Source organism: Embiotoca jacksoni, unplaced genomic scaffold (genome assembly GCF_022577435.1).
Source record: "Embiotoca jacksoni isolate LCO1_2020_lvr unplaced genomic scaffold, fEmbJac1.0.p SCAF_8, whole genome shotgun sequence".
NCBI classification, from domain to species: domain Eukaryota; kingdom Metazoa; phylum Chordata; class Actinopteri; family Embiotocidae; genus Embiotoca; species Embiotoca jacksoni.
Window position 1 is genome coordinate 1736044 of NW_027185436.1, and position 25665 is coordinate 1761708.

The following is a 25665-nucleotide window of genomic DNA, read 5'->3' on the forward strand; positions in this document are numbered from 1 at the left end:
TCTCCTGGTTCAGGCTGTAAAGGTCTGCAGCCTGTTGTGTTTTTATATCAGTGTAATTAATACTTCATGGCTGATTGACTGTGGTTCATGTTAGTCTGATCTGGTCCTTCCAGATGAACTGAGTTAAGGTATAACACTTGTTCAGGCTCTGAATAAAGTGATAGACTGAAGCCCTTCTGGTAACTTCCAGGTGTGATTTGGTTGAGCGGTGCTGAAACTTGAGGTAATTCCTTGACCGGAGTAACTTCATGATGAAAAGAAACGCAGGCTCACTTTGATCCTTGATGAAAATAACATGCTCAATAGACACTGACAGAGAACATCTTCATACACTTTGAGGGAGAGGAGTTTCCAGAGAGGCCTGTCAGTGACTATGTATCTGTGTCTTTATGTTTGATGTGTTTAATCCCTTTCAAGTTCATAGCTGGATTCAAGCAGGAGACTGTCGGACTGAAGACATTTATTAGAAGGACGTACTTAAAGAAAAAAAACAACAACACAAAGTAGTAATAGCGTTAAAAAAAACAAAGTTTTCACAGAGCCTACTTTCAAAAAGAGCTAAAAAATAGATATTTTCACTGAGCATCTAGTAATAGCAAAGGAATGATGTAAACAGGATGATTAAACTAAAAACATTTGAACTAATACACAAAACTTTTAGCTGCTGAGAAAAATCAAAGCAAAGAGTTGCTTTCTGAAATTGTTAACATTGAACTTTGATTGACTTTTTATGCATTAAGAGTTTATAGTGCAACAATGAATCAATTCAAATGTCTTTTCACCACTTTTACATCTTTTCAAAGTCTGCACATCTTCTACAAACACCCCACACACAAGAACTAACAAGCAGTTAGCTGTGTTTTCAGTTTCAAGCTGGTGTATGGCACAGTTGTTGTAGCTTTGTTCATCCAAGGAGGCACCAACATGGTCATGGTAAAGGTTTGTGTCGGCCACATGTGCAACACATATCCTCACACACACTGCTTGTGTGGGCCACATTTGTACCTGAGTAGGTATCAACAAAAAGAGTTATGACTTTAACTGAACTAAAATGTTTCCACTCATCTACCTACAAAAACACACACCCTCCGAGTCCCTGAATGTGTTGGCATTGTTCTGGAGGTGTTTTATCTCCATGGTCACGGATCAGCACCAGGAAAACGACCTCCCCACCATTTCAAAGAATAACTTGTTGGGCTTTCTGAAGTACCGGCACAGCTTCTTGAAGGCCATGATGCTGAGTGGCGCGTGTGGCCTGCCTTTGGACTCGTCCAGGCACTTATCGTGTCCTGCAGACAGGAGGCAGTAGAAGCCCTTCGTGGTGTTGTAGTAGAAGTTGCTGGGGTTGATTCTGGGCGGCAGGTCGAGAAACCTCTCTGCCTTTCTCAGCTCTGGGAAGGGATCCCGAATGAGCGCATCGCCGTCCACCACATGGATCTGCTCCCTGGGGAAGACCTCCAGCCAGCGGGCCAGATGCTGGTGGTACAGGCTCCTCTGCAGCGCCTTGTATCCAGGGTCGATGTGGCCCTTGTGGAGCAGGAGCTCCTCCAGGGGCTGGTAGGGCTTGTGCCGTGTCAGGCGGTTGTGGAGGACCTGGGTGTAGTCGGAGATCAGCCTCTCCGCTGGGTCCCGGATGATGAGTAGCAAACGGACGGCAGGATTCATGTCCCACATGCGTGCGGGAACCTGAGGAGCTGCAAAGTAGCCGGGGGTCTTCTCCACGGTCAGCTGACCGGGCAGGGTGAAGGGCATCTGGGCTCGGTACCAGGCCAGACCTCGGCGGTAGTGCTCCTCCACATTGAAGTAGTGCACCTGTCAAAGACGCAGGAGGTGGATACAAGTCGAGCAGAGCTGATATGAAAAAAAAAAACCTTTCCATTTATTTTTATGCCACTTACTGATGCAGTTTTATTGAAACAAATCTTTACTTTAAAAATATTTAGGGTAATTTTAAGTGGTTACTTTTAAGCCTTTTTACCATCTAAAAAAAATTCAGCTCTTTTCCTTTTGTCCCCAACTTGTCCAAACTGATCATCTCAGGCGCTATCGTTTCAACTTTGCAGTCCTCACCTTAAACTATCCTGATAAGTGTTTCTCTCTGTGCAGCTTCCTCAGGACAGACCTGTCATCATTCATAATCTTAACAGTACACCACACACTGCGTATAAATTTAAGTGACTCGGCTTTGACTTCATCTCTCTCTCTGGAGGATGTGTGTGTGTCTGAGCTGAACTGCTCTTGGACCTGCGGTTGACCTCATCTTTGATTCATGTTACACAGTTGACTTGATTTACAGTTCATGTAGCAGTCCAACATAACATTTTCATAGATTTCTCCAAGATTTATGCTTTTATTTTGAAAATCGGTGTCTTCAAAAACATTGTAGCTACGAGACAAAAGGACGTATTGAAAATAACTTGTGATTACCCTTCCTCACGTCCGACAAAGAACAGCACACACACTTCTCGGAGTGTTTCCAAGCTCAAATCAGCTCCCTGTCCACCCGAAACTTTTCACATTCATATATGTTTACAGCTGTCAGGTTCTGTATATGATTCATGGGTTAATCTACAGTTTAAATTAGTTCTCAGTTTCTGTAAGTAAAAGGTCTAAGAACCAAAACATAGTCATCGGGAAAAATGGTCCCTGTCAAACTGTAAATCATTAATGTGATCACCTTTAAGGAGCATTTTAATAATGTAAATGGTCCAGGTGGCACTGGGGCTACATTCTTTATGTAGGGACTGTTAGGAAGTTTGAAATTCAGTAATACTTTATATTCAGGAGTGAATGTCAGCTTCAGCCAAGAGATTTTTTTAAGTGACAAGTTTTGTCAGGTGATAACTATTGATTACTTTCATTATTAATCAATCTTCAGATCATTTTCAGGATAATTATATTAATTGTCAGAGTATAGTGTAATATGTCCACTGATAACATTAAAATTAATAGTTTTGTCTGACCAACAATTCAAGTAGTTTACTGTCAAGACAATAAAAGCAGAAACTTCTCACATTAGAGAAGCAGCATCTAAAAGTTTGACCTCTTTGCTCAATAAATGGCTGAAATAAATAAACGGTTCTGAAAATTGTGCAATTAATTATCAGTCAAATGTATAATTGAATAACCAACAGATAGAAAGTATTTGATTAATCAACAGTCTCCACTCTTCAGTTATGTAAAGTGGTACTACCTGAAATTCCTAATCAAAGGCCCATGTGCCTTTAATGTTTGAAGCTACAGATGGTAAATTGGGATTTCATGTTTCCCAGTAAACTGTACTCTAAAATATGGGATAATTAGAGCATTGTCGTACCCAAACAACCAACATATAAGATGTAAACATGGCCTGACAGTTGTGTTACATAAGGTTGGATTATTTATTTATTTATTTTATTGAATAAAGTACTTAGTTACTTTTCCTCTCTGGATCATATATGAACCTTCAGCAATGCAATAATGTTAAAACACTCCTTTAGAAGTAAGAATGGTAGAAATGACTGAAAAGACCTGATCAGTTGATCAGGGTTATTACATCCTTTAACGTTCGAGTAGATTTAGGCTGTGTGTAGAGAAGTTTGTTGTTTCTATGTCATATGATTATTAGAAAGCGTTCTCGCTGGAATTTTGTTATTCAGAGAGAAAAGACAACTGTGACCTCGAACCTCATGGGTGTTTGGTATAATAGGTCGGTAAGCAGTAACTGAACACAAGGGGTTCCTGAAGTGTCAGGTTTTTTGGCCCAGAAAAAATACATTCATTTAATACAATGGGAATGGAATTCATCCATCAAGATGTCATTAGATAATGAAAATATAATCTGTAAAGGTATTTTCTCTGCAGTAAAGTGACTGATCATATTAGACATTCTTGAGCAGTGGAGCTGGTTTGAACTACTTCAGTTAAAGGGTTTAGTCCAGTGTTTTCTAATTGACAGATTGGCCCTCCTCAAAAGAGTCACAAAACAAACCAGAGGAAGCTTCAGATGATCAGTGGGAGAGGTAAGAAGAAAGATAAATTAATCTGTTTAATTTTTTGACTTTTCTTTAATCTTTGTTTGGATTATTTAAACAGCTACTGAAATTAAACATTTGCAGAGGAAACGTCTCTCTTTGAAATTATTGACTCCTTTTTTTTCAAAAGTTGTTACACTTCATCTAATACACATATTAGTCTTTTTCTGTTTTTGTAAATCTACTGTCCTAACTAGAAAGATGAGTTGCACAGCACAACATCAAAATTAATACTTAAAGTATAGCCTGAGTGGATCTGAGTAGATCTGTTGTGGTGACTGTTGTTATTAGGTGACAGAGTTTTACCTCAGCCTTTGCAACTTCCACATCTGGGTGCAGGTTGAGCATCTCCAGCAGGGCTCTGGTGCCACCTTTACGCACGCCAATAATAATAGCTCCGGGCAGCCGCTGCTGGGTCACATTGGAAAAGGAGGAGGAGGAGGAGGATGATGAAGGGGGGTAGATGGGAGGAGTAGAACCCCCAGTGCGTAATTCCCTTAAGCACATAGACAGCTGAGTCTGCAGCAGGAGAAGCACCAGCAGCGCGAGTATCACTGTCCACAGCATGGTGCCACACACACACACACACACACACACACACACACACACACACACACACACACACAGAGGTGGAGTGGTGGTTATGGGCACACAGTCATGAAGATATTGTGCTTGTTATCAGTCAGCAGGGAGCCTCAAGAGGGAGCTCTTCAATTGGACGACCTATGAACCGAGAAAAAAAATAAAGGTTATTGTCCAGTTTTTCTGTCTCACTCTGCCACGTTCTGATTTAACACGGCTCCTGTGGTAGAAACACAAGGTGAATAAATATAAATTTAGTAAGAATGATGTTGATGAACAAGCAAAATGAGTTCCCTTTTCAATGTGACTAACCTAATGGAACAGAAAGTGAGCAGGATAAAAACTGACGGCTGAAATGAGACGTCTGATGTTATTTTTTATCAAGTTTATTGCAACCTCTCACAATATTTTTGGTCAGATAGACTGCAGCTCTCAAAACCAGGAAACTACACTGTTAAATTAAACTAAGAAAAAAAATTGTGTTGGCCTAAAGCAAGTTTAAAAAAAAAAAAAAACATAAAAAATTATCATTCAGTGTCAACAAACGGTTCATATAAAGTAAACAGAATAAAGACAAACAGTGTGCCAAAACAGCACAAACAAACAGGTGAGTAATTGCAACAATACATTTGAGTACATTTTCATTCTCTTACACTATTTTGTGCCTTTTTCTAGCCACTGTATTTACACATATGTTTTTCGAGTTGTAATACTGAATGGGATACTTAAGTATTTGTGTACTCCAATAGAGCTTCAAAAGATTCAGTTATGTACATACAATAAAAAACATAACTTTCCTCATGAAAACAAGCAGATTGGAATTTAATAGGTTTGAACTGAGAGTCATAACAGCAGTCTGGTATCCATAATGACTCGCTATATATATATATATGTATATATTATAAACTTCTACTAATATCAATCAAATAAAACCTTTTTTGACAATGACAACAGTGTCAAGTGTTCTGAAAATTTCAACATTTTCTGTGGGTCAGAGATCCAAATGATCCAAATCAAAGATGGTGAAATTTGAAAAACGAGTGAATCTGTGTCATGACCAAACTAAATCCCCGAACATTCAGCAACAAAAGCATAAAAATCCTGAAATATTTCCTGTAAGTGAGGCAGAGTCGGCAACACTCAGATTATGAGAGTGCCGTCACAGTGCACTTTCTTTTCATCTCACAGACCGCATCATCTCATCTGCTGGAAGAAAATCGAACCTGTGATCAGCTTCGCATGATCAGCCAACATCATCTCTGGGAATCTTTTTTTTTTTTTTTTTTTAACTTGTTTATTTCTGGCCATCATAATCATATTTATTCAGACTCAATGAATAGTGAAAGACTTCTTAAACAATGTCTTGGCCTTCAGCAGAGCACATCAGCAGTCAGCTGCTTCAGCACAGCTCTCTGTGGTTAATGTGTTTCAAAGAATTGCGTCTGAGAGAAGAGCTGTTGTTTTTACAGATGTGTGTGGTCCTGACCAAAATCGGACTTACAAGCTACAAAGTGTGACAACCAGACGTGCACACACAAACAGGAAATTCAGTGTGAAAATGTGTCCCAGTGTCATCCGAACAGTTTTAACTGCTGATGAGTGGTAAGAACTTAAATAGTCTTAAACAATACAGCAATGATCACTGGACAGGGGCAAAATGCTCCTTTAAACTGGGCACAGTAAAGGAATAATGAGCCTTTTCTGCACATAGTAATTAGCTTTCTTGCCCAGAGTAAGATGAGAGGGTCCAATCTGTCATGTCTGTGGGATTAATATGAAGTTGGAGCCAGGAGATGGTTTGGTTATCTTAGCCTAAACAGCCTGGCTGTATCCAAAAGCAAAAAACAATCTGCCAACCAACACCTCTAAATCTCACTAAAAGAACTATTTTCTTTGTTTTCTATTTTTCTTTGTCTACAAAATCTGTGAGACCTTGAAATCTGTCATTCTGCCTGTGGCTGTGGAAATGTGAGCTAACATCCAGTCACAGAGGAGGACTGAAGGTATCACCTGTGTAATGTCGATGAGGCAGAGATGAAACTCAGACAATATTCTGCTGTTCATTTTATCATTGTTAGCAAAACAAAAAGTTACATCTAAAGAAAATCCAATGATAAGAGGAGCAGTGCACATTTTGTATTTGGTTTCACGTTAAAAGAAACCCTGCTATAAATCTGTAACAACAACAGTCGCTGATTTAGGCGATTTAAATTGTGCCACTACGAAATGTCAAACTCCCAAGTCAGATTTTCTTTTCCTGTTTCTGATTTTGAGAACATTGTGTAAATATTAAAATAATATTTTGTGATAGTTGTTGCATTGGATTGTGATCTGTTGAAGTTGGTATCGAGGGAGAGACTGAACTGGACAGACTGAAAACATTTTCTTTGACGTTTACGAGAACTGAGACATTTCTGACAACATGCACTGCATGTTACAGCGCTGTAAGAAGCTGTTTCTTCAGGGCCGGTGGACACCACCAACATCATCAACACCAACAAATGACACAAAGCTGTAATTTATTAACTTTTTAAAAACACTGTCAGACATTCAGTGACAATTCTCTTTAATTAAAACAGCAATTAACAAAGCACCACATCCTCCCTCCTGTTTTGTGTTCCAGTGCTTTTCCTGTTGTTGCTGTTAATATTGTTACTGTTGTTACTGTGCCGAAGCTGCACTGATGCGACTGAGTTATTAATTAGTGTAACAATGTTCTGGTTCAGCGGTGGAAACCTGTCTAGCGTTGTTCCTGTAGCGTGGCGCTAATTGCACCTTTAGGGAGCGACACTGCACCCCCGACCTTCTGTGCAATCCCCTGGCTTGGTGACATTGGCGTCATCCATCCAGCTGCTGCCATCCCTCATTGGCTGAGGATGGGAGCTTCAGGGTACACCATGTGTGTGGGTTTTGTTTGTTGATGAAGGTGTTGTGGGTGTGGTGACTGTTCACCACGCTTTTACTGTTAGAAGCAACGATTGATGCTCGAACAGATGAATTCTTACAAAATATTTCCGACTTCTCCTTTTAAATCTTATTTGTGAGTTACAGAAAAAGTGTAATCAAATCATGTTCATCAACCGCTTCAGATCAGTACATAGTACAAATCTAATGTATGAATGAAATCATAAACTATTATTTATAGTTAAAATATGTATAACTCTAATATAACTCCACGCTTCTCAGCTTCAAATTGTTGGATATTTAGAAGCTTTAATCAAAAACCTTTACCAGTCATAATTACCACTTGGATACTATTTACAAGTGGGAAATGAATAATTACGGTAACTCCTGTATGACATGAATGCAGCGTCTTGAACACAAATTACAGCCGAGGTCGATGTTTTGTAGGCCGACATGGTCACAAACCAAAGTATTGGACATAAAAGTGATTACTACAGTTATAACTAATCCTCCTGAGGGGGACGTGAATGTCCAAATGTTTTTTAGCAATATTTATTTAGTTGTTATTGTTGTTGTTGAGTGGTATTTTGGTGTGGACTAAAGCCAAAACCAGCCAAACACAGACATTAACAATCTCTTTCAAAAAGATTGAAATCCCTCCAACATTTGTCAAAACATGAGACAAAGTTCAGCTGACAGATTTTTAGGCCACTAAAATTTGCATTCAAGATATTTTAAAGCATCACCACATTGAAGCCCCACACAGACATCACTCATTTTTTCCCTGTGGTCATATGTTGCTCTGCAACTGATGAATCCAAGATTCCATGCATGTGTGTTTTTCCCTGAAATTCTGACCTATTTCAGCTACTGTGTTTCTAGCTTTGTGCATACTCAGAAAAATTAGCAAGATTTACAAATCTACAGTTACAATACTGCTTTGATGTGCCTTGTGGTGTGTGTGTGTGTGTGTGTGTGTGTGTGTGTGTGTGTGTGTGTGTGTGTGTGTGTGTGTGTGTGTGTGTGTGTGTGTGTGTACTACCATTTACTGCCTTGCGCTGCTCGGTATTCTCTGATTACAGACCTATAATATGTAACTTTTTGGCCAGTATCAGCTGTCCTACATCTGAACTCTGCCTCATGTTTAGCTGCCAGCAGCGAGATGCTGATTCAGACCTTCAGTCATCATTTTGATGTGAAGTGGCGAGCTGATGCCAGCCGCAGTGAGGGGTGAGCACAGTTTCTGTATGTATGAGCAGCTGAGACAAAGACAGAGATCTTTTGGGAGGTTTTCCCGTGTGTAGATGTGTGTGTTGAACGGAGAGACACATGCCTTGTGTTAAGTGGTTGCATGAGTCCCTTGTGACTCCTCTGTAAACTGGAATATTCCCTCGCAGTCAAGTTGCCTTGCTTCCACCTCACCTCATGACCTTCCTCTCCCTCCTCCATCCCTTCATACCCTCCTCCTCACCCTCACTTGTCCTCTTTAACCTCCGCTCTGTTTCCCCAGCCCGTCCCAGACTCTTTCTTCCTGGGTTGTTTGAGTCCCTCTCTGTGTATCTGGCACAGCTAACAAACCCCAGCACCATTCTAATGGGGATGGCCTGCAGCAGCCTCTTAGCTGCTCATAAATAAAACACAAGTGCACCTTTTTGCCCTGGAATATGTTCAAGTCAATGAACTTTTAATCTTGACGAATCAGAAATGAGACAGGATCAGATTTAGAAATCAGAAAAAAATCCATTTCATTCAAGCCCCAAATATAGTCACAGGATAAATGGGCCAAAGAAAAAAGTCATCTGCTCACAGATAATGGGTGAAAACTGGTTATACTTCCATATTTTTAACTGAAAGTAACCAGTCTGAATTTAAAAAAAAAAAATGTGTCCATGTGCAAAGGTGGTGCTCCCGCATTTCTAAACAATCAATTTACAGTATGAGTGGTTGAAAATTGGCAAATAAAAACTGGAATATATTCTTATTTTACCTTTCCTCAGTCCCTTTTTAATAATAGTAAAAAAAAAAGAAAACAGCTGAATTTGGAAAAAGACATTTTCTAACAGTCTGACGGCCCAGAGAGTTTTTTTTTATTGGCACCATATGAGGTCTAAGTTCGCCTCTTAGCTCTGCTCAATGAGCCTCGCATGAGTCATTGCAAGTCCTTGTCTTTCCTGCTTATCGCTTCTTGTGATTCACATTAGCCGGCAAGGAAAAGGGAGAACAAACAACAACAATGCCAAGATTGTCAATGATGCATGAATTCTCCATACTGACACACACATATTTCAGCAGACTGGAGACCATAGATAAAAAAAGAAACGGGGGAAGGGTGGAGTGTAATTATCTGTGAAAGGCAGATGCTGCCATCTGCATTTTGGGAGAATACCAGTGTCTTATAAGTTCTGGTGTATGTGTGTGTGTGTGTGTGTGTGTGTGTGTGTGTGTGTGTGTGTGTATCTTGTCTCATCTACATGTGTGCAGCGCCTCTGCCTTTTGTGTGAGCACGCAGCATGTGACTGCCTGCAATCCAGGCCCTTGGAAATATCTTTTTACTGAGCGATGGTATTTGGGGGGTGGGGGAAGGATTATCCTGTACAGAGAGATGAGGCGAGGGAGGAGACGGGAGGTAGGGAGGCAAGATGGGGCTGAGGTACAGTTGATGTGTGTGTGTGTGTGTGTGTGTGTGTGTGTGTGTGTGTGTGTGTGTGTGTGTGCGTGCGTGTGCGTGTGTGTGTGTGTGCGTGTGTGTGTGTGTGTGTGTGTGCGCGCGCGTGTGTTTGTGTGTGTGTGTATGTGTGTGTGTGTGTGCTCTGCAGGAGAGTGTGTGTGTCAAGCAGCAAGAAGATTGTCCCTGGTAGGGGGTGGCATAGTGAAAAGCTTTGGATTGCCAAGGCTGTCATATCACCAAGGCTGTGAGAGTCTGATAAAACTCTCTCTGTCCTCCTTCCTTTTCTTTCTTCTTTCACTCAGCCTCCCTTCATCCATCTCTTTTTTACTATCTGGTCTCCTTCCTTCCCTTCATCCTTTTGGGTCTCCCCTTTGTTTCCGCTGCCATTTCTCTTTCTTTACCTCCAAACTTCCACCTACACTTCCTCAGTTTTCTGTTTGTCTCCGTGCACCTTCTCATGCCCTGCTCCCATTCAACCAATCTCACTGATTACACCATATACACACAGAGATGATTGCCTTTCAGATTAACAAAGGGAACGTAACAAGGCTGGCACTATTTCACATCCCGTTCCTGCCCGGAGAGGAGATGGCCAACACTCAGCAGGGGGTCTTTAATCAAAATAGATGGAGCCATCTGAGAAAATAAATCGGTCACGCTTCCGGATCGGGTCAACCGTGTTCCTCAGTTATCACACAGAAAAGATGGAGGACAATGAACAGTAGGAATCAGAATGCTTGGTTTGCAAAGTTTGACTAAAAAAATACTCAAGATTGTTGAAGTCCACCTTTCTCCTTTTGCTGTCAGATTGTGTTACAAAAATCCCTTTAAGCCCAACAAAGCTTCCTATCTGCCGCCGGGTCTTTCAAAGTTCATAGATAAGATGAAAGGAGCATGAGATGTGGATGAGAGGGTGAAAAGACCTCTTCCATATCTATTGAAGTCAAGAAATTCTGCCTCTTCCAGGCACTGTGTCTGTCTCTGTGAGGAGTTCGAGGCACCAGGCACTGAGCCCGGGGAAAGATGTGCCGGCACGAGTGGAAGATTTGATCTTTCTCAGAGAGACATTGAAAGAAGAAGACAAAGAGAGGACGAATCAGACAGAAGGTCAAAAACAGAAACCATCGTGACAAGATCTGCTTTCTGTCCGTCTCTCTCTGAGAAGTTTGTCTCAGCTGCAAAAGCTCATGTGGGCATTATTAAATGTATCTTCTGCATGAGTAAAATGTAACTGGTGTACATGCATACAGTCCTCCAAATCAAATTACTTTTAAAAGATAAATCTGCCATGGTTAATGCGTGGGGAGGTTTAGGATGAAGCAAAGATCGTTGAAACAAGTTAAGGTTTTTGGGGTCAGACGTTGTCATGGATAAGAGAAACCGAAGAAGTCCTCCAACTCATACGACCATACAGGTTGTTTGTTCCAACCTTTAAATACACACCCGTAGGTTCAGGCAACAAAACCACTTGATTAGTTCAAGGGAAATATAATGGCTTGGGTTAAAATGATGACTTGAACTGTGTTGTGTCATTGTGGCAACAGCAAATGATCTGCATTTATACAGGGCTTTACACTGTTTCCCATTCACACACACCAATGGTGCCATCAGGAGCAACTCAGGATTCAGTGTCTTGCCCAAAGGCCCTTCAGCATGTGGACAGAAGAAACGGAAGGAGGAATTGAACCACCAACGTTTTGATTGGTGGACCACCTGCTCTACCATCTGAGCAGCTGAGCTCACTGAAATGATCTGAGTTTGCAAATAAAGCTGCTTCCAGTCGAGGACCTCCAACACGGCTGTCAAACAGATAGAGAACATTAAACCTGCATCTGATGTAAATTCATGACTTCTTTATTTGTTCTTTATCCAACTCCCTCTCTGTTTATGTTTCAGTCATTCTGACCTTCACCGATGTCTGTCCGTCTTTTACTCATCTGCCCCCTGCTGCTTTTCAAATTAGACAAAAAAAAAAAAAAAAAAACTGTGAGCAGCCCATCAGCCTCCGCCCACCGCCCTTTCACCCCCTTATCATCTTATTCACTCACACATGCATAACACTCAGATAACCCCATCCCCCACCCCAACCCCCCCTCTCTCCGCTGAAACCCCTCCTCCTCCCATCTTCAGCCATGCACACTCCAAGATCTGGGTCAACTATATCAAACACCAAAATGTGCCTGCTCCTTCTCCTCTGTTTACTGTGTGTGTGGTGCATAAATATTAAATGTGTGTGTGTGTGTGTGTGTGTGTGTGTGTGTGCGTGCGTGCGTGCGTGCGTGTGTGTGTGTGTGTGTGTGTTCAGAAGAAGAAGTCACGATCTGTTGTTATTTTATCGGAACGTGTGCACGGGGGGATGGAGGGGGAGTCTGATTAGGAAATAGTTTTATCAAAGGGATCTTTGTGTGTGCATGCATAAGAGAGCAAGCTGTTTATAATAGTGTGTGTGTGTGTGTGTGTGTGTGTGTGTGTGTGTGTGTGTGTGTGTGTGTGTGTGTGTGTGTGTGTGTGTGTGTGTGTGTGTGTGTGTGTGGAAGAGAGAGCGAGACAAACAGAGAAGCCAAGCTTGCTGGGACTGTGTGTAAATTTTGCTCTAATTAAAAGATGTTTTGGCCTGAGTGTCTGGACATCGCCGCTGGCATACACTCTACACTCATGTCTGTGTGTGTGTGTGTGTGTGTGTGTGTGTGTGTGTGTGTGTGTGTGTGTGTGTGTGTGCGTGTGTGTGTGTGTGTGTGTGTGTGTGTGTGTGTGTTTGTCGACCTGGCTTCGAGCCCAGTACATGCCATTTGGATTTAGAGAGGTAGGAGAAAGAGAGCGATGCTTGGTCATCCCCTGAGTCAGGTACATGATGAGCCATTTTACACTTTCTCTGTCACTTTTTGTCACCTATTTCTGTCACTCTCCGTCTTCCTCCTCCAGTCACACACCAGCGAACTCCACACAGCTGAACGCTTTACATTTACATTAAATTATACTTACTGTCTGCTGGAAGTTTAAATGCAGTTAGCTGTAAGGTAACAACACTGTATCTGTCGAAAAGCAGAAAGCACTAAGAAACGGATTTCCTTCCACAATGTTCTTAATCTGGTAGTTTTACTTCAGAGAAATCTTAATACTATAACGTGTCATATTTTTTAGACAAAACGTGTGTTCCCCACCCATAGCAAATATTCAGAGAAGACCCTCTCCTGTTTCAACATGACAGTGGCCTTGTTTTGTGGGAGAACTTTGCTTTTCTGACCTTAAGCACAAGTCACAGGTGAACTGAACACAAACTGTGAGTTACACTTCATCACCAACATGTGTGTTGGACTACATAAACACTCTCATGGTTTAATGACAGCAAATCCCTGCAGCCAGATTCAAAGTGCTTAAATCCTGTCATGTTGGGCTTCTGCAGGATCGACTGATTTGAATGAATAATTATACTGCTGTGCCGCATAAACAAAATTAAGAATTTGACAGGATTTTGACTTGTGTTGATCTGACTTAGACCAAGAGTTATTAAGCAGTGCAACACATTAAAGAATTTGGCATCCAATTAGAGGGAAACAAAATGTCATATAACCAACCCTTAAATATGATTTTCCAAATTTTAAGAAGACTGGGTGCAATTCGAAGAAGGAGCGTCAAAAAGGAGAAAATACATCTTTTCAGTTTGGAATTGAAGTAAAGTTGGAAAATCATTTTCCTTTAATTGCTTCAGTGTACAAATGCTTTAAGACAAGATATGAAGTGCCTAACAAATGGCCTCACAGTGGAATCACAGTATGAGTGCAAGACATTAAACTGAAGTCTTTATTACACATATAAACAACAACAAAAACAAACTCATGACCAGAAACAACTTTGATATTTGATGCTGTTGAAGAGAATTCTGTTGAAATGATGGATGATCACACTGACCACACACTGTTGAATTCACACCCCCGCCCCCACCCCACTGACAGCATCCATGTTTACACACTCACACACACACACACACACATACACACACTGATAGATTGAACATATGTGGGCTCTCTCACAGTGACAGTAGCCCCGACAGCTTGGCCTGACAGTGAGAGGAGCCTGACCTGTCAGAGTGGATTTAACCCGCCAGTCACTGAGGAAAAGCGGGACACTCGAGGGCTTCTGTCTCCGTTATATGGTGGGGAGGGGGGGGGGATTTGGGTGTATTCCCTTTCAGCAAATTGACATGGTCAGCAGCTGCGGAGCAGCAGACACCATCATCTTGTTTTTTCGGGTGAATTCAGTGTCATTCGCTGCACATGAGTGTGTCGCGCTTGTGTACATATAGGTGTCTGGAATGAGGGCGAGCGGACAGATGGGGGTGGGCAAGTTGTGTCTGGTCAATATCATCATGGGCCAGCGAACCCAAATATTAACTGAACTGTACGTTTTGGGAGGGGGGAGTTACAAACTGCACAAGCAGAAGGAAAAGAAAACACACCGCGAAGATGTAAAAAAACCACCAAAAAAACAGGTGGTGTTTTAATAAAAGAGGAGGATTTAATGGTGCGAGGAAGAGTAATGGAAAGTGAGTGATGAAGGAAAAGAGAGAAAGAATTATGTACCATCATCAGGTGTGTTTGAGCTCCTGCTGGCAGATTACCATGGCAACCATTTCACCTGGGCAGTAGACCCCTGGGGCTGAGGATTGTTAAGGATGGAAAAGGAGAGACAGAGGGGGGTGAGGAAGCTGTGGATACAGATGATGCCACAGTTGGTGTGGTCTTACAGCCAAACGAAGCCCTGCGGCGACAGAAATAAACCAAACGGGCTGCCGGTGGCTTTGGTGTCCAAAATGGACGATTAGTCTGATTGGTGTCTCAACGGTTCAACCGTAAGGTCAACAGATACTCACGCTGGGAGCAATGATTAAATGAAATAAAGTCCCTCATGTCTAAATAGAATCCCCGAGCTGCTTTCTGATTTGTATTTCTGATGTGTAATTTTAAGTTAAAAACAACAAAATGAGGTTTGATAAAGTGTCGTTTTGCTGGCTGCTTTAATTCATATTTTGATGTCATCACTTTTTAATGTAAAATAACTGCTGAAAATGTTGATATCAAAATGAATTACCGCCCAACTGTGCAGCTCTTTGGCTTCTTTGGGATAACTTTTGTTTTGCTGTGAGACATGTTTACTGTATGGTTTAGCCTCACAACTCTTTTGTAATGCTTAAACTTCCTGCAGCCACCGTACCCAGTGAGACAGATTTAACGAGTGACCATATTAAAGGTTTCAGCAGGCTCAGAGAAATTTCGCTTATTTGGATCAGAAACGCGACTCGAAGTGAATGCTAACGTTGCTCCTTTAAATATACTGTGTGCACAAGTTTGATCACATGCCCACTCAACCTCCTCCTTTTCCTCTGTATGTGTAGTGTTTGTGCAGATTTATGCTTGGCGAACAGATACTGTATCACAGATGACACCATTAAGGTGTATTACAGAGTCAGTAGGGAGAACGTTTCTGTCTGTTAATGTTTGATAGATTTATGCCATTATGTGCTTTTTAAATTATTTTTTTTATAACAGTTTAAGTTGCAGGCTGCTTTGGATTCTTTAATTGAAAACGGTTGAATAGGAAGCAGTCCTGCAGTGGCTACAAATTAAGCTCTACAATCTGCCTCAGAGGCCGAGATGTAGGTGCTTTCTTTCTGCCTGCCTTTCTTTCTTTCTCCCTTTGAGCCGAGCATCCTACGGCTTCTCCAGACTGTCTCTCTCAGTCCCTCAGCACACACACACACACACACACACACACACACACACACACACACACAGAAATGACACACACAGATACACAAATTAATCCACATATGCACACATGGATGCACAAACTCATTCCCCCAGATACACTGAAAGACGTCGTTGCACTTTGTAACTCATTTTGTCACATTCATGCACACACATGTACACATAACACACACATTCTCACACACACACACACACACACACACACACACACACACACACACACACACACACACACACACACACACACACACACACACACACACACACAAACAGAGGAAGACATGAGGTGCCTGGCAGGAGGTAGTTTTGATTGAACAAGCACTTTATGACTCTTAAATGTCTTTATTGCCCTCCTACTTAACCCCCGAACACCACCTCCTTCCTGCCCGTCACACCACAACACACACAGTCTTCAGGGGTCTCTGCGACTCCAAATTAATGAGAGCCACACATAAATATAATACCACCCAGATTGCAATTTGAACTCCCCCTACTGTCTGGAGTCTATCAAGGTCACTCCACAGATTTGAAGCACTGTTCCTCCCTCTGGGGTCTTTCTCTTTGCCCCCAATGACCTTGCTTCATACTTTTTTTCTTACATTTTGGGTGCAGGCCAGGATTCAGTCCAATGACTTTGTTACTGTACAGAGCTGGTCGATACGTGGGAGATTGGGTTGATTGATTTTAATTGGCGGGGCTCCAGGAGGCAGGCGGCCGGTGGAGGCGGTCTATCAGTAAAATGGGGCAGGAGTCCGCCTGGACTGCCTGTCCGTTCGAAGGCTGCTACTGATCGCTGTCGTTCACATTTGACCTCTGTCATGGTCAGAATGACAAATATAGATATTTTGTATTTCAGCAAACCACAAAAAACTCAAAACATGTCTGGAAATCTGTTGGAACTGCTGGTTAAATACAGAGTCAAACATTACATCATGTCATACACAGACAAACCGGATGGATCTTATGAGCTAGCAATTCAGTTATTATTGCTGCAGCTCATGTAAACTGTTGTCAAAACAATGACACATTTTTTACTCGAGCCTCGAGTGTGGACTGACATCCCATCCTGCTGATGTGCCCTTGAGCTTGACGCTGAAACGTCTGCTCCATAGCTGACCTGTGAGCGCTGTGTGAAGGAGAGCAGGTGACAGGTGAAGTCCCTCTGGTGATCAGTGCAGTATAAATGAACAGAGCAGAGATCCTGCAGGCAAACAATCCACAGTCTCAATCTGAATATGTAACCTTAAAATCTACAACAAATGATTACTTGACAAAATAATCTCAACATCAGTTCCTTCCTTCACAGTCTTCCTAAACAGATGGAGCTTCCCACTTGACATGAAATCATAGATGTTAAAATTGTCCTTCCTCTGCTTCCAACCACGTGAAGGACTTCGCGTCCATATTGGTTTTAAAAAAACTTTACTCAGGTCGTGTTTTTTATTTTATTTTATTTTTATTTTTGCCATAATTTCTGTGCACTTTTTCAGTGGTGAAACTATCCCAGATCTCTGACTGTCTGAGCCCTCAGAGGAAAGAAAATAGAGGGTTCATAATAACGTGGAATTATCATTTTTCAAATTTAGACCAAATCTTTGCTTCTTTCATTCTCACTGGGGTTTTGACCAGATTGTCACTGCCTGCAGGTCATGTCCAGAAAAGAGATGAAACCATAACAACACAAATAACAAGTGTGTGTGTGTGTGTGTGTGTGTGTGTGTGTGTGTGTGTGTGTGTGTGTGTGTGTGTGTGTGTGTGTGTGTGTGTGTGTGTGTGTGTGTGCAATCTTGTTGGCTCTCCATCTGCCTGCCACCAGGAGTTCTTGTCACCTCAGAACCACTGAGGTGTGACAACCTACAACCTGAACGTGTGTGTGTGTGTGTGTGTGTGTGTTTTTCCTGCTAAGCTGGAGTCCCTGTGAACCTTCGCCCCGACAGAGTGGGCGGCTGCCAGGCTGATGAACTCCTACCCCAAGGTTTTGTAAATACAGTTAACATTGACCTCCTGAGTGCGTGTCCTTCCTGTCAGCTACACACAACATCCTTAAACGAGACTGAAAGTAAAGACATGTTAACATACAGGCTTTTTAATGCCTTAAGCTCATTAACTACAACTTTTTTCTGGCTTGTTGTTTAAATTAAGGCCGGACAGTATGACACCTTTAGAGCTTTTAATTTGATTAGATGTGCAATGAATTGATTTAATTTATTCATCATAAAATAGATGATACCTCTGTGCAGCAGAATTATCAAGGACTAAAGTACAATACAGCTTATAAAGCTAAAATAAAGCTTAAAAAGGCCAAATTCCACTAAGTGATGCAATCAAAGCATAAATATCAAGATAAAACATAAATATGCTGAGTGATCATTTAAGCCTACATGCTACAAGCTCTCTTTATAACATATATCTCTACCAAGAAACTGTTGTTTCAAGGCACCATTAAAGATGCACTCTGATGTGATCAGTTTAAATCTTGAAGGACAATTGTTCAAATGAAGCTCAGCCTTCAGCCAACTTTTACTTTGACTGCAATTCCAAAACATTTTCTTACTACATCTAAGGTCTTCTGGAAAACCCTGCGATCCACGTCTTGAGTGCCCTTCGTACCTTTTCACAAAAAAAACACGTTTTCTTTTTCTCCCAGAATCTTTTTAAATACTTTACCGCAGCTGATTTACAAATCTCAGAAGGAATCTTTCAGAAGCACATCAATGTAGCACCAGAACGTTTTATAACACTTCCTGTCCAAAACTACACGATTTAAGAGCCAGAAGCATTTATACTGAACACTATGTTAGTTGATTACAATAATCAGCAGTAAGTATAAAACTGTAAATAGTTTGTAGATAATAGTGGAATGAGGTGGAATAATGGTGGAATGAGCTCCCCAACGACATCAGGACAGCAGAAACTCTATACATCTTCCACCACAAACTAAAAACACACCTCTTCCGACTTTACCTTGAATAGTAGAACTTTAGTAGCGCTTAAAAAGGCACTTCCTTTTAGCACTTTGTAGTTTGGCTTTCTTGAAGAAAATTGTATTTTCTTGATTCTTGTTGTTCTGGGTTTTGTACCCTCTTGGTTGAATATTGTAAGTCGCTTTGGATAAAAGCGTCAGCTAAATGAAATGTAATGTAATTCACTTAAACATGTAAACCTATAGATAGTTATTTAAATTATCGAACCATAATGGGAGCTTTAAAGATTAGTTCCAATAAACAAAAATATCTCTTAGTATTAACAAAGCAGAGCATCCTCCAGTCCACCTTAAATCACCTTCAGTTGCTGCATACACACTTCTCACTTGTTCTGTCTGTCATGCCTGCAGTCATTTTCTGTCAGAGTGATGATATCTCACTTTGGAATGAAATTAATATGTAACAGAGGAGGCTGCAAAATGCGGCACACCGTGATAAAAGTCAGAGAGGAGGCATTCATAACAACGACACTTAAAAGTTTTGATCGTGAGTCTGTGAATGTGTCTGAGAGTGTGTGTGTGAGACGTTAATGGGCTCACTGGCTGCCCTGCTACACCCGAGGACCGTTCAGCGGAGCACGCCGACCCTCTGCTGCCACTTCTTTATGTCGACATGTAGAAGTTTAGTCACACAACCTTCACACAAACACACACACAAACACACACACACACACACACACACACACACACACACACACACACACACACACACACACACACACACACACACACACAAACACACACACATATTTTTCACACATTCCTACAAATCACAAACTTTGGCAAACTGTCAAAGTGTGTGTGTGTGTGTGTGTGTGTGTACTTGTATTTCTCATGTTGGGGGGACATAAATCTGTTTATATAGTCATATTGAGAGGACCTGCCTCCCTTTAGGGAACAAAATGTGAGTTACTGTGACATAAACACTGAGTTTCAGTTTAGGATAAGGTAAGGTTTAGGTTCAGGTGAGGGTTAGGTGAGTGGTTACAGTTGAGGTTAAAGTAAAGAAATGAATGTACAATGTCCCCTGAAGTGATGGAAACACTGTGTGTGCCCTGGTTTACTGCACTTCAGAGGACGTTTGCTCTCTGCTCATAAATAAAGACCATGCATTATTCAGGGATGCTCCTCCAGCTAATGCCCCTTAATGTGCCCAAACAGCCATAATGTACTCTGCTACCAAGGTGGCAGAGACCCCGTCTCACACACACACACACACACACACACACACACACACACACACACACACACACACACACACACACACACACACACACACACACACACACACACACACACACACAAAGACGTCAACCCTCTACCACTAGTTCTGACACAAAGTCTTTGTTGAGGCTCTTATCTCGCTCTCAAATTGTCTCATGTTCCCAATTTAAAAAAAAAAAAAATCCATTTTACTTGTGATCCAAATTGCTCTTGTTAACACTGTCTGGCCATATTTCCATCGAACTTCCCTCAATTTGTCCCTAATTCTCCCTCATCACGGGCTCCCTCCCCCATTCCTTCCCTCATTATCTCTTTCCTTCTTTCTCTTTGTTTCAGAACAGGAAATATATAGAAACTGTTCACAGAAAAAACTTTTGAAACACCTCCTGTTTCTCTGCTCTCCACAACCCCGGGCTGCCAGCTTTCTGCAGAAAGGATTTTCTCTAAACAAGGATTTGTAGCTGCGAAGCTCCAGCAGCGAAGCTTCCTAAGTACGTAATCTTAATCAGATTTTGGGGAAATTTAACTGATTCCATATGGAGGTAAACAGAACACAGTTTGAAGCACAAAAATGGCCTGAAAACCCATAAAATTGGTTCAAGGTGGAGTGTTTATCACTGCTGCTTTGTTTGTCTACATTTTATCGCTGGTGTTTTATGTTTGAATCACTTTGTAATTGATTTGCCTGTTAACTGTCTGTGCTTTTAATTGCTTTGGAGGTTTGTGATCCTGTTTGTTTTGGTCTTTGTGGCGAACTTGAACTTTTCTGAAGTGTGAAATACCTCAAGTTTAAAATTGTTATTTGTTTTAAGAAATAATGTCTGTATGAGACATTGTTTCACACTTTAGGACTGCTGTGTTGAATTTGGGATGATTTGTAAAATTCAGAGCAAAACCTTACAGTGAGTCATATTATTACATTTCATTTAGCTGATGCTTTTACCCAAAGTGACTTACAACACATCGACGGTACACCATTGGGAGCAACTTAGGGTTCAGTGTCTTGCTCAAGGACACTTAGGCATGCGGACAGGAGGAGCTGGGGATCGAACCACCAACCTTCTGATTAGTGTGCAACCCACCCTACCGACTGAGCCACAGCACTTAAAAGTTTATAGCACTCATGTTGCTACAACCAACAGTGATGTCACTGCATCACTATGAATCATTAAATCACTTTTCAAATGTAAAATAGACATTTCAGTACAGATTCAAATGAGTGCCTTTGTTTAATAATATAAAGGGTGACTGCAAAGATTTTCACTGTCAGCAGCCTGGGGAGAACCAGAACCAGTTTCACTACATGAATATGTGGGTCTGGTCATCCGCTATAGAGAACCGTTTGCAGTTGTTCCATCGTACCGGACGTAGACTACAGATTCATTTTAACCAGTCAGCATGTGCAAAAACACTCTGCCACCGCTGCAACTACCTACCGTGTCCAGTGAAGCATCTTTTTCCTGAGCACAGCGTGTTTTTAAAATTGTTTTCATGAACAGCAGCAGCTTGACGAGGTGCTGAGCGTTTATTCTGAGCTGAGCGCTAAACATTTGACGGTTTTTTTCGGTCAACAAGAGTTGCTCTCGTCACTGTCAACCAGCCGTCTAATCACAGTGAAGGAGGGGCGGGACAAACGGGGTTAACCACCGACACTGGTCGCTGATTGGTCCGCTTGTCAGAGTGGCTGTGAACATACTAATACGAACAGCGTGTCCAGACCGTGTTCACAGTGAAGAAGCTGTGAACGACAGTCTGCACAGACAGGCTTTGTGGACATCCACCTCAAAAAGTTGTTTATATTCTTTTACTGTCTTTTTATTCATGTTACATTAATGTAACATTAAACTACTTCTAGTTTAAAATGAACACGTTAAAGCTGCTGTGATTAATATTTGATTAAAAACCACTTGTATGTGACAGGGGTCGCTTGTTGTGATGAACCCAAAGAGAAAGTTCCCCTTATAGTGACTTTCAGCTCTCTGTTTCGACTTTCTCACCCAGTTAGTTTCACTCTTGCTCATTTTAAAACACTGTTTTCACTTGCAGCAGATAAAGCTCGCTACTAGCTGAATGAAATGAAGACTCCAAATGAATGATAACATTACTCTGTAACTGTTTGCCTACACGTTTGGCGTTTCAACACAAAAGGTGAGTGTTTTATCCACTTCCCCTGAAGTCAGGATCTGACCTTTGAGCCGGTCACTGCTCACCCACAGGACGTAAAGACCCGACTGCCTGTTAACAGATGAAGTCTTGTGTTTCTGTGATGCAGTGTCACAGAGTGAAAGTTGTACAGATAGGATTAATCACATAAATGGTTAACAGATTATCATCATTACTGAGTTTCACAGTTACTTCATGCTCTTGGTTTACAAGACGGGCCACATTTCGGTGTAACTTTAACCTCTCCCATGTCAGTGATTGCTCACAGTTTGTTTTGAGACACACACAACACGCCCCCCTCATTCAGGGCACACACACACACACACACACACACACACACACACACACACACACACACACACACACACACACACACAGAGCAGACAATGAGTCCATTCATCTCTTTGCTCTCTCTGTCTCCTCAGTCTCTCTCTCATCTGCTCGTATTATCTCTTTATAAACACAGTGAAGGTCAAAAACACAACACACACACACACACACACGCACACACACACACACACGCACACACACACACACACACACACACACACACACACACACACACACACACACACACACACACACACACACACACCGAGTGTGTCCCCTCGCAGCGGGTCTGACCTGGATCGGCTCTGCTTCGTCTTTGCGAAGACTCTTTCAATACTTTAGACGCTCCAGAGTTGGCCATTGTTTTTTGTGGTACCACTTAACCAATTAGTCATGTGGCATGCTGACTGCTTTGTTTTAACTGTCATGTGTTCACAATTAGATTCAATCATGCTGGAGACATGAAGATAAAGTGCTAACGCCTCTGTGTGCAGGAGAAATCTGCTTTATGATGCGACAACATTGTAATTACAATCTGCTTAGAGTGCCTCTTGTTAGGACCCGGTGGCTTATCGTGGTTACAATAATAACCACTTAGTTAATGTTAGGGGATGATCTGGTCGTAGAGTTGACCGTAGACTGGAAACAAACCGATGTTCTGTTACGCCATCCCGACAGACAAGAGTCACAGTGACTGCAGCTACTACAGGTTTGTGTTACTTGAGTATAAACATATATTTGTGCATTAATTTGCTCCAAGCTAAGTTTTTATGTTTCATATGCAGAGAGTCGTGTAAAGTCTCATCTTATTGCCTACAAACCAGTAAAATAAAAGCCTCAGTTATCATCAATGAAGGCTTTTCAACAAAAAACAGTAAAAACAGACCAGAACAATGTTATAAGCAGAATTTTGCTTTTGACCTTTTTTTTTAAATCGTGTGTTTTCTCATGATCAAAATCACAACACAACCAAAAAGGACAAATCAGTTAAAAGCCTGAGCAGACACAAGTCATCGACACCAGCTCCTGTCTCAGTGTGAGTCCCCCCTAAACTCCAGAAGTGGACTTTGATATAATCAGGACCTCTTCAAAACTTCCTTATTAAACATTTTCCTTCTGCTCTTACTTCTTTCCTAACTCATTGGGTCTCCGGCTTTGTGTACAACCTGCACATGCTTCACACAGACACACACACACACACACACACACACACACACACACACACACACACACACACACACACAAAAAGATATCCCCAATTTCATGTATTTTCTATTTTTCACAAGAGTTCCACATTTGTGACCGAACAGCGCCACAATGACAGTTTACGTCTTCATCTTTAAGGCACCCTCTCGCATATAAAGACTCGATGAATAAAGTAAACAACCCTCCAAACATATGTTTTTATGATAATGCTTTAAGGAGCAAGAGGAGGTCACAAACTCCTGTGGAGTGAGAGTGGACAAGGTTAACTCCTCCTGCTCATACTGTACAGGTACAGTCCCACTGAAGTCTCACTTTACATAATGTACGTGCTGCACTATTTTAAAATATTTCCTGTGGTGTACAGAGTGCAGTTTCCGTGTGCTATGACGAAGAAGAAAAGCAGAGTGAATAAGAAAGATGAAAACCAGGTCTTACCTGACTGATGTTTTCCCTAAATTTGTCTTCCGTTTCTCTCAAGATCTTCACCACTCTGTTTCTCTTCTTCTTCTACTTCTTCTCTTCTTCTCTCGTCTCTTTCTCTTCTTCCCTCCCTCCCTCTTGTCAGTTCTGCTTTAGCTCCCTGGGCGTCGCTAAGGAGGTGTGTTTTGAGTGTCTGAGCGCATGTGTGTGTGTGTGTGTGTGTGTGTGTGTGTGTGTGTGTGTGTGTGTGTGTGTGTGTGTGTGTGTGTGTGGTGAGGTATGTGTGTGTGTGTAGTCTGCAAAGAGAGCGACTCTGCTTTGTGCTGCCGACCTCAGTGAACGTGTTGTTGCAACTGACTGGGGGAGAGTGAGAGTGTGTGTGAGTGTGTGAGTGAGAGAGAGAAAGGGAGAGAGAGAGAGAGAGAGAGAGAGAGAGAGAGAGAGAGAGAGAGAGAGAGAGAGTGTCTGAGCGCATGTGTGTGTGTGTGTGTGTGTGTGTGTGTGTGTGTGTGTGTGTGTGTGTGTGTGTGTGTGTGTGTGTGTGTGTGTGTGTGTGGTGAGGTATGTGTGTGTGTGGAGTCTGCAAAGAGAGCGACTCTGCTTTGTGCTGCCGACCTCAGTGAACGTGTTGTTGCAACTGACTGGGGGAGAGTGAGAGTGTGTGTGAGTGTGTGAGTGAGAGAGAGAAAGGGGGAGAGAGAGAGAGAGAGAGAGAGAGAGAGAGAGAGAGAGAGAGAGAGAGAGAGAGAGATTAGTTCACACACAAACACATCTCTGCCTGCAGGGAAACACCCTCTCTCTCTCTCTCTCTCTCTCTCTCTCTCTCTCTCTCTCTCTCCTCCTTCTTCTCTTTATTTCTTTCCCATCAGGTCTGTTCTCTCATCAGATCACCTTGAAGGACTCATGATGGAGCAAAACCTCTCCAGTCCTCCTCCTCCTTCTCTGCTCCCTTTCGACTGGAGCCGATGCTCCTGCGTGATCCTCAGTTTTAACCTTCTCTTTTGTTGTCTCTCCTCCACATATCCCCCCTTCAGTTCGCTGCTGTGAGTCCCCTGAATCATAAATAAGTTACAAGAGCCGGCAACAAAACAGCACAAAGGCAATAAAAACACCTGAATACCTCTGATGGGCTTCTCTGTGAGTTGTTGCTTTTTGTTTGACTTCATATCAGTAAAAATATTTCTCTTTGCACTTTCCATGTTCTCCCTGCCGTTGACTCTACAAATACAATTAATTGAATAGCGAGGCTGTAGGTGGAAAGAAAAAGGAATCTTTTCACTTCAAATCAAATCATTTCAGGGACAAACTGCTTATTAGTGAATGTGGAGTGTGATTCAACGACACATGGACAAAAGTTTTTGGAAAATGTCAAGATGTTGAGTGTCAGAGAACCTGGTTGGATCAATC

The 25665-nt window shown here is 41.8% G+C and overlaps 1 protein-coding gene across 1 annotated transcript; it reads right to left on the reverse strand.

Moving 5' to 3' along the window:
- Nucleotides 1-450: 450 nt before the first annotated feature.
- On the reverse strand, nucleotides 451-24520 carry hs3st1l2 (heparan sulfate (glucosamine) 3-O-sulfotransferase 1-like 2). The gene is made up of 3 exons (XM_069178532.1): nucleotides 24274-24520; nucleotides 4320-4736; nucleotides 451-1812 (listed from the first exon to the last, which is right to left on the reverse strand). Exons 2-3 carry the CDS (start codon nucleotides 4578-4580, stop codon nucleotides 1147-1149), a joined length of 927 nt encoding a protein of 308 aa, XP_069034633.1. The 5' UTR covers nucleotides 4581-4736; nucleotides 24274-24520; the 3' UTR covers nucleotides 451-1146.
- Between the last annotated feature and the right edge of the window lie 1145 nt (nucleotides 24521-25665).

Excerpts from the sequence above, each read along its gene's own strand:
- hs3st1l2 (XM_069178532.1), bottom strand. The coding sequence starts at position 4,580 with ATGCTGTGGACAGTGATACTCGCGCTGCTGGTGCTTCTCCTGCTGCAG. Across the intron at positions 1,813-4,319 it reads TGGAAGTTGCAAAGGCTGAG|GTGCACTACTTCAATGTGGA; the intron begins GTAAAACTCTGT and ends CGTCTTTGACAG.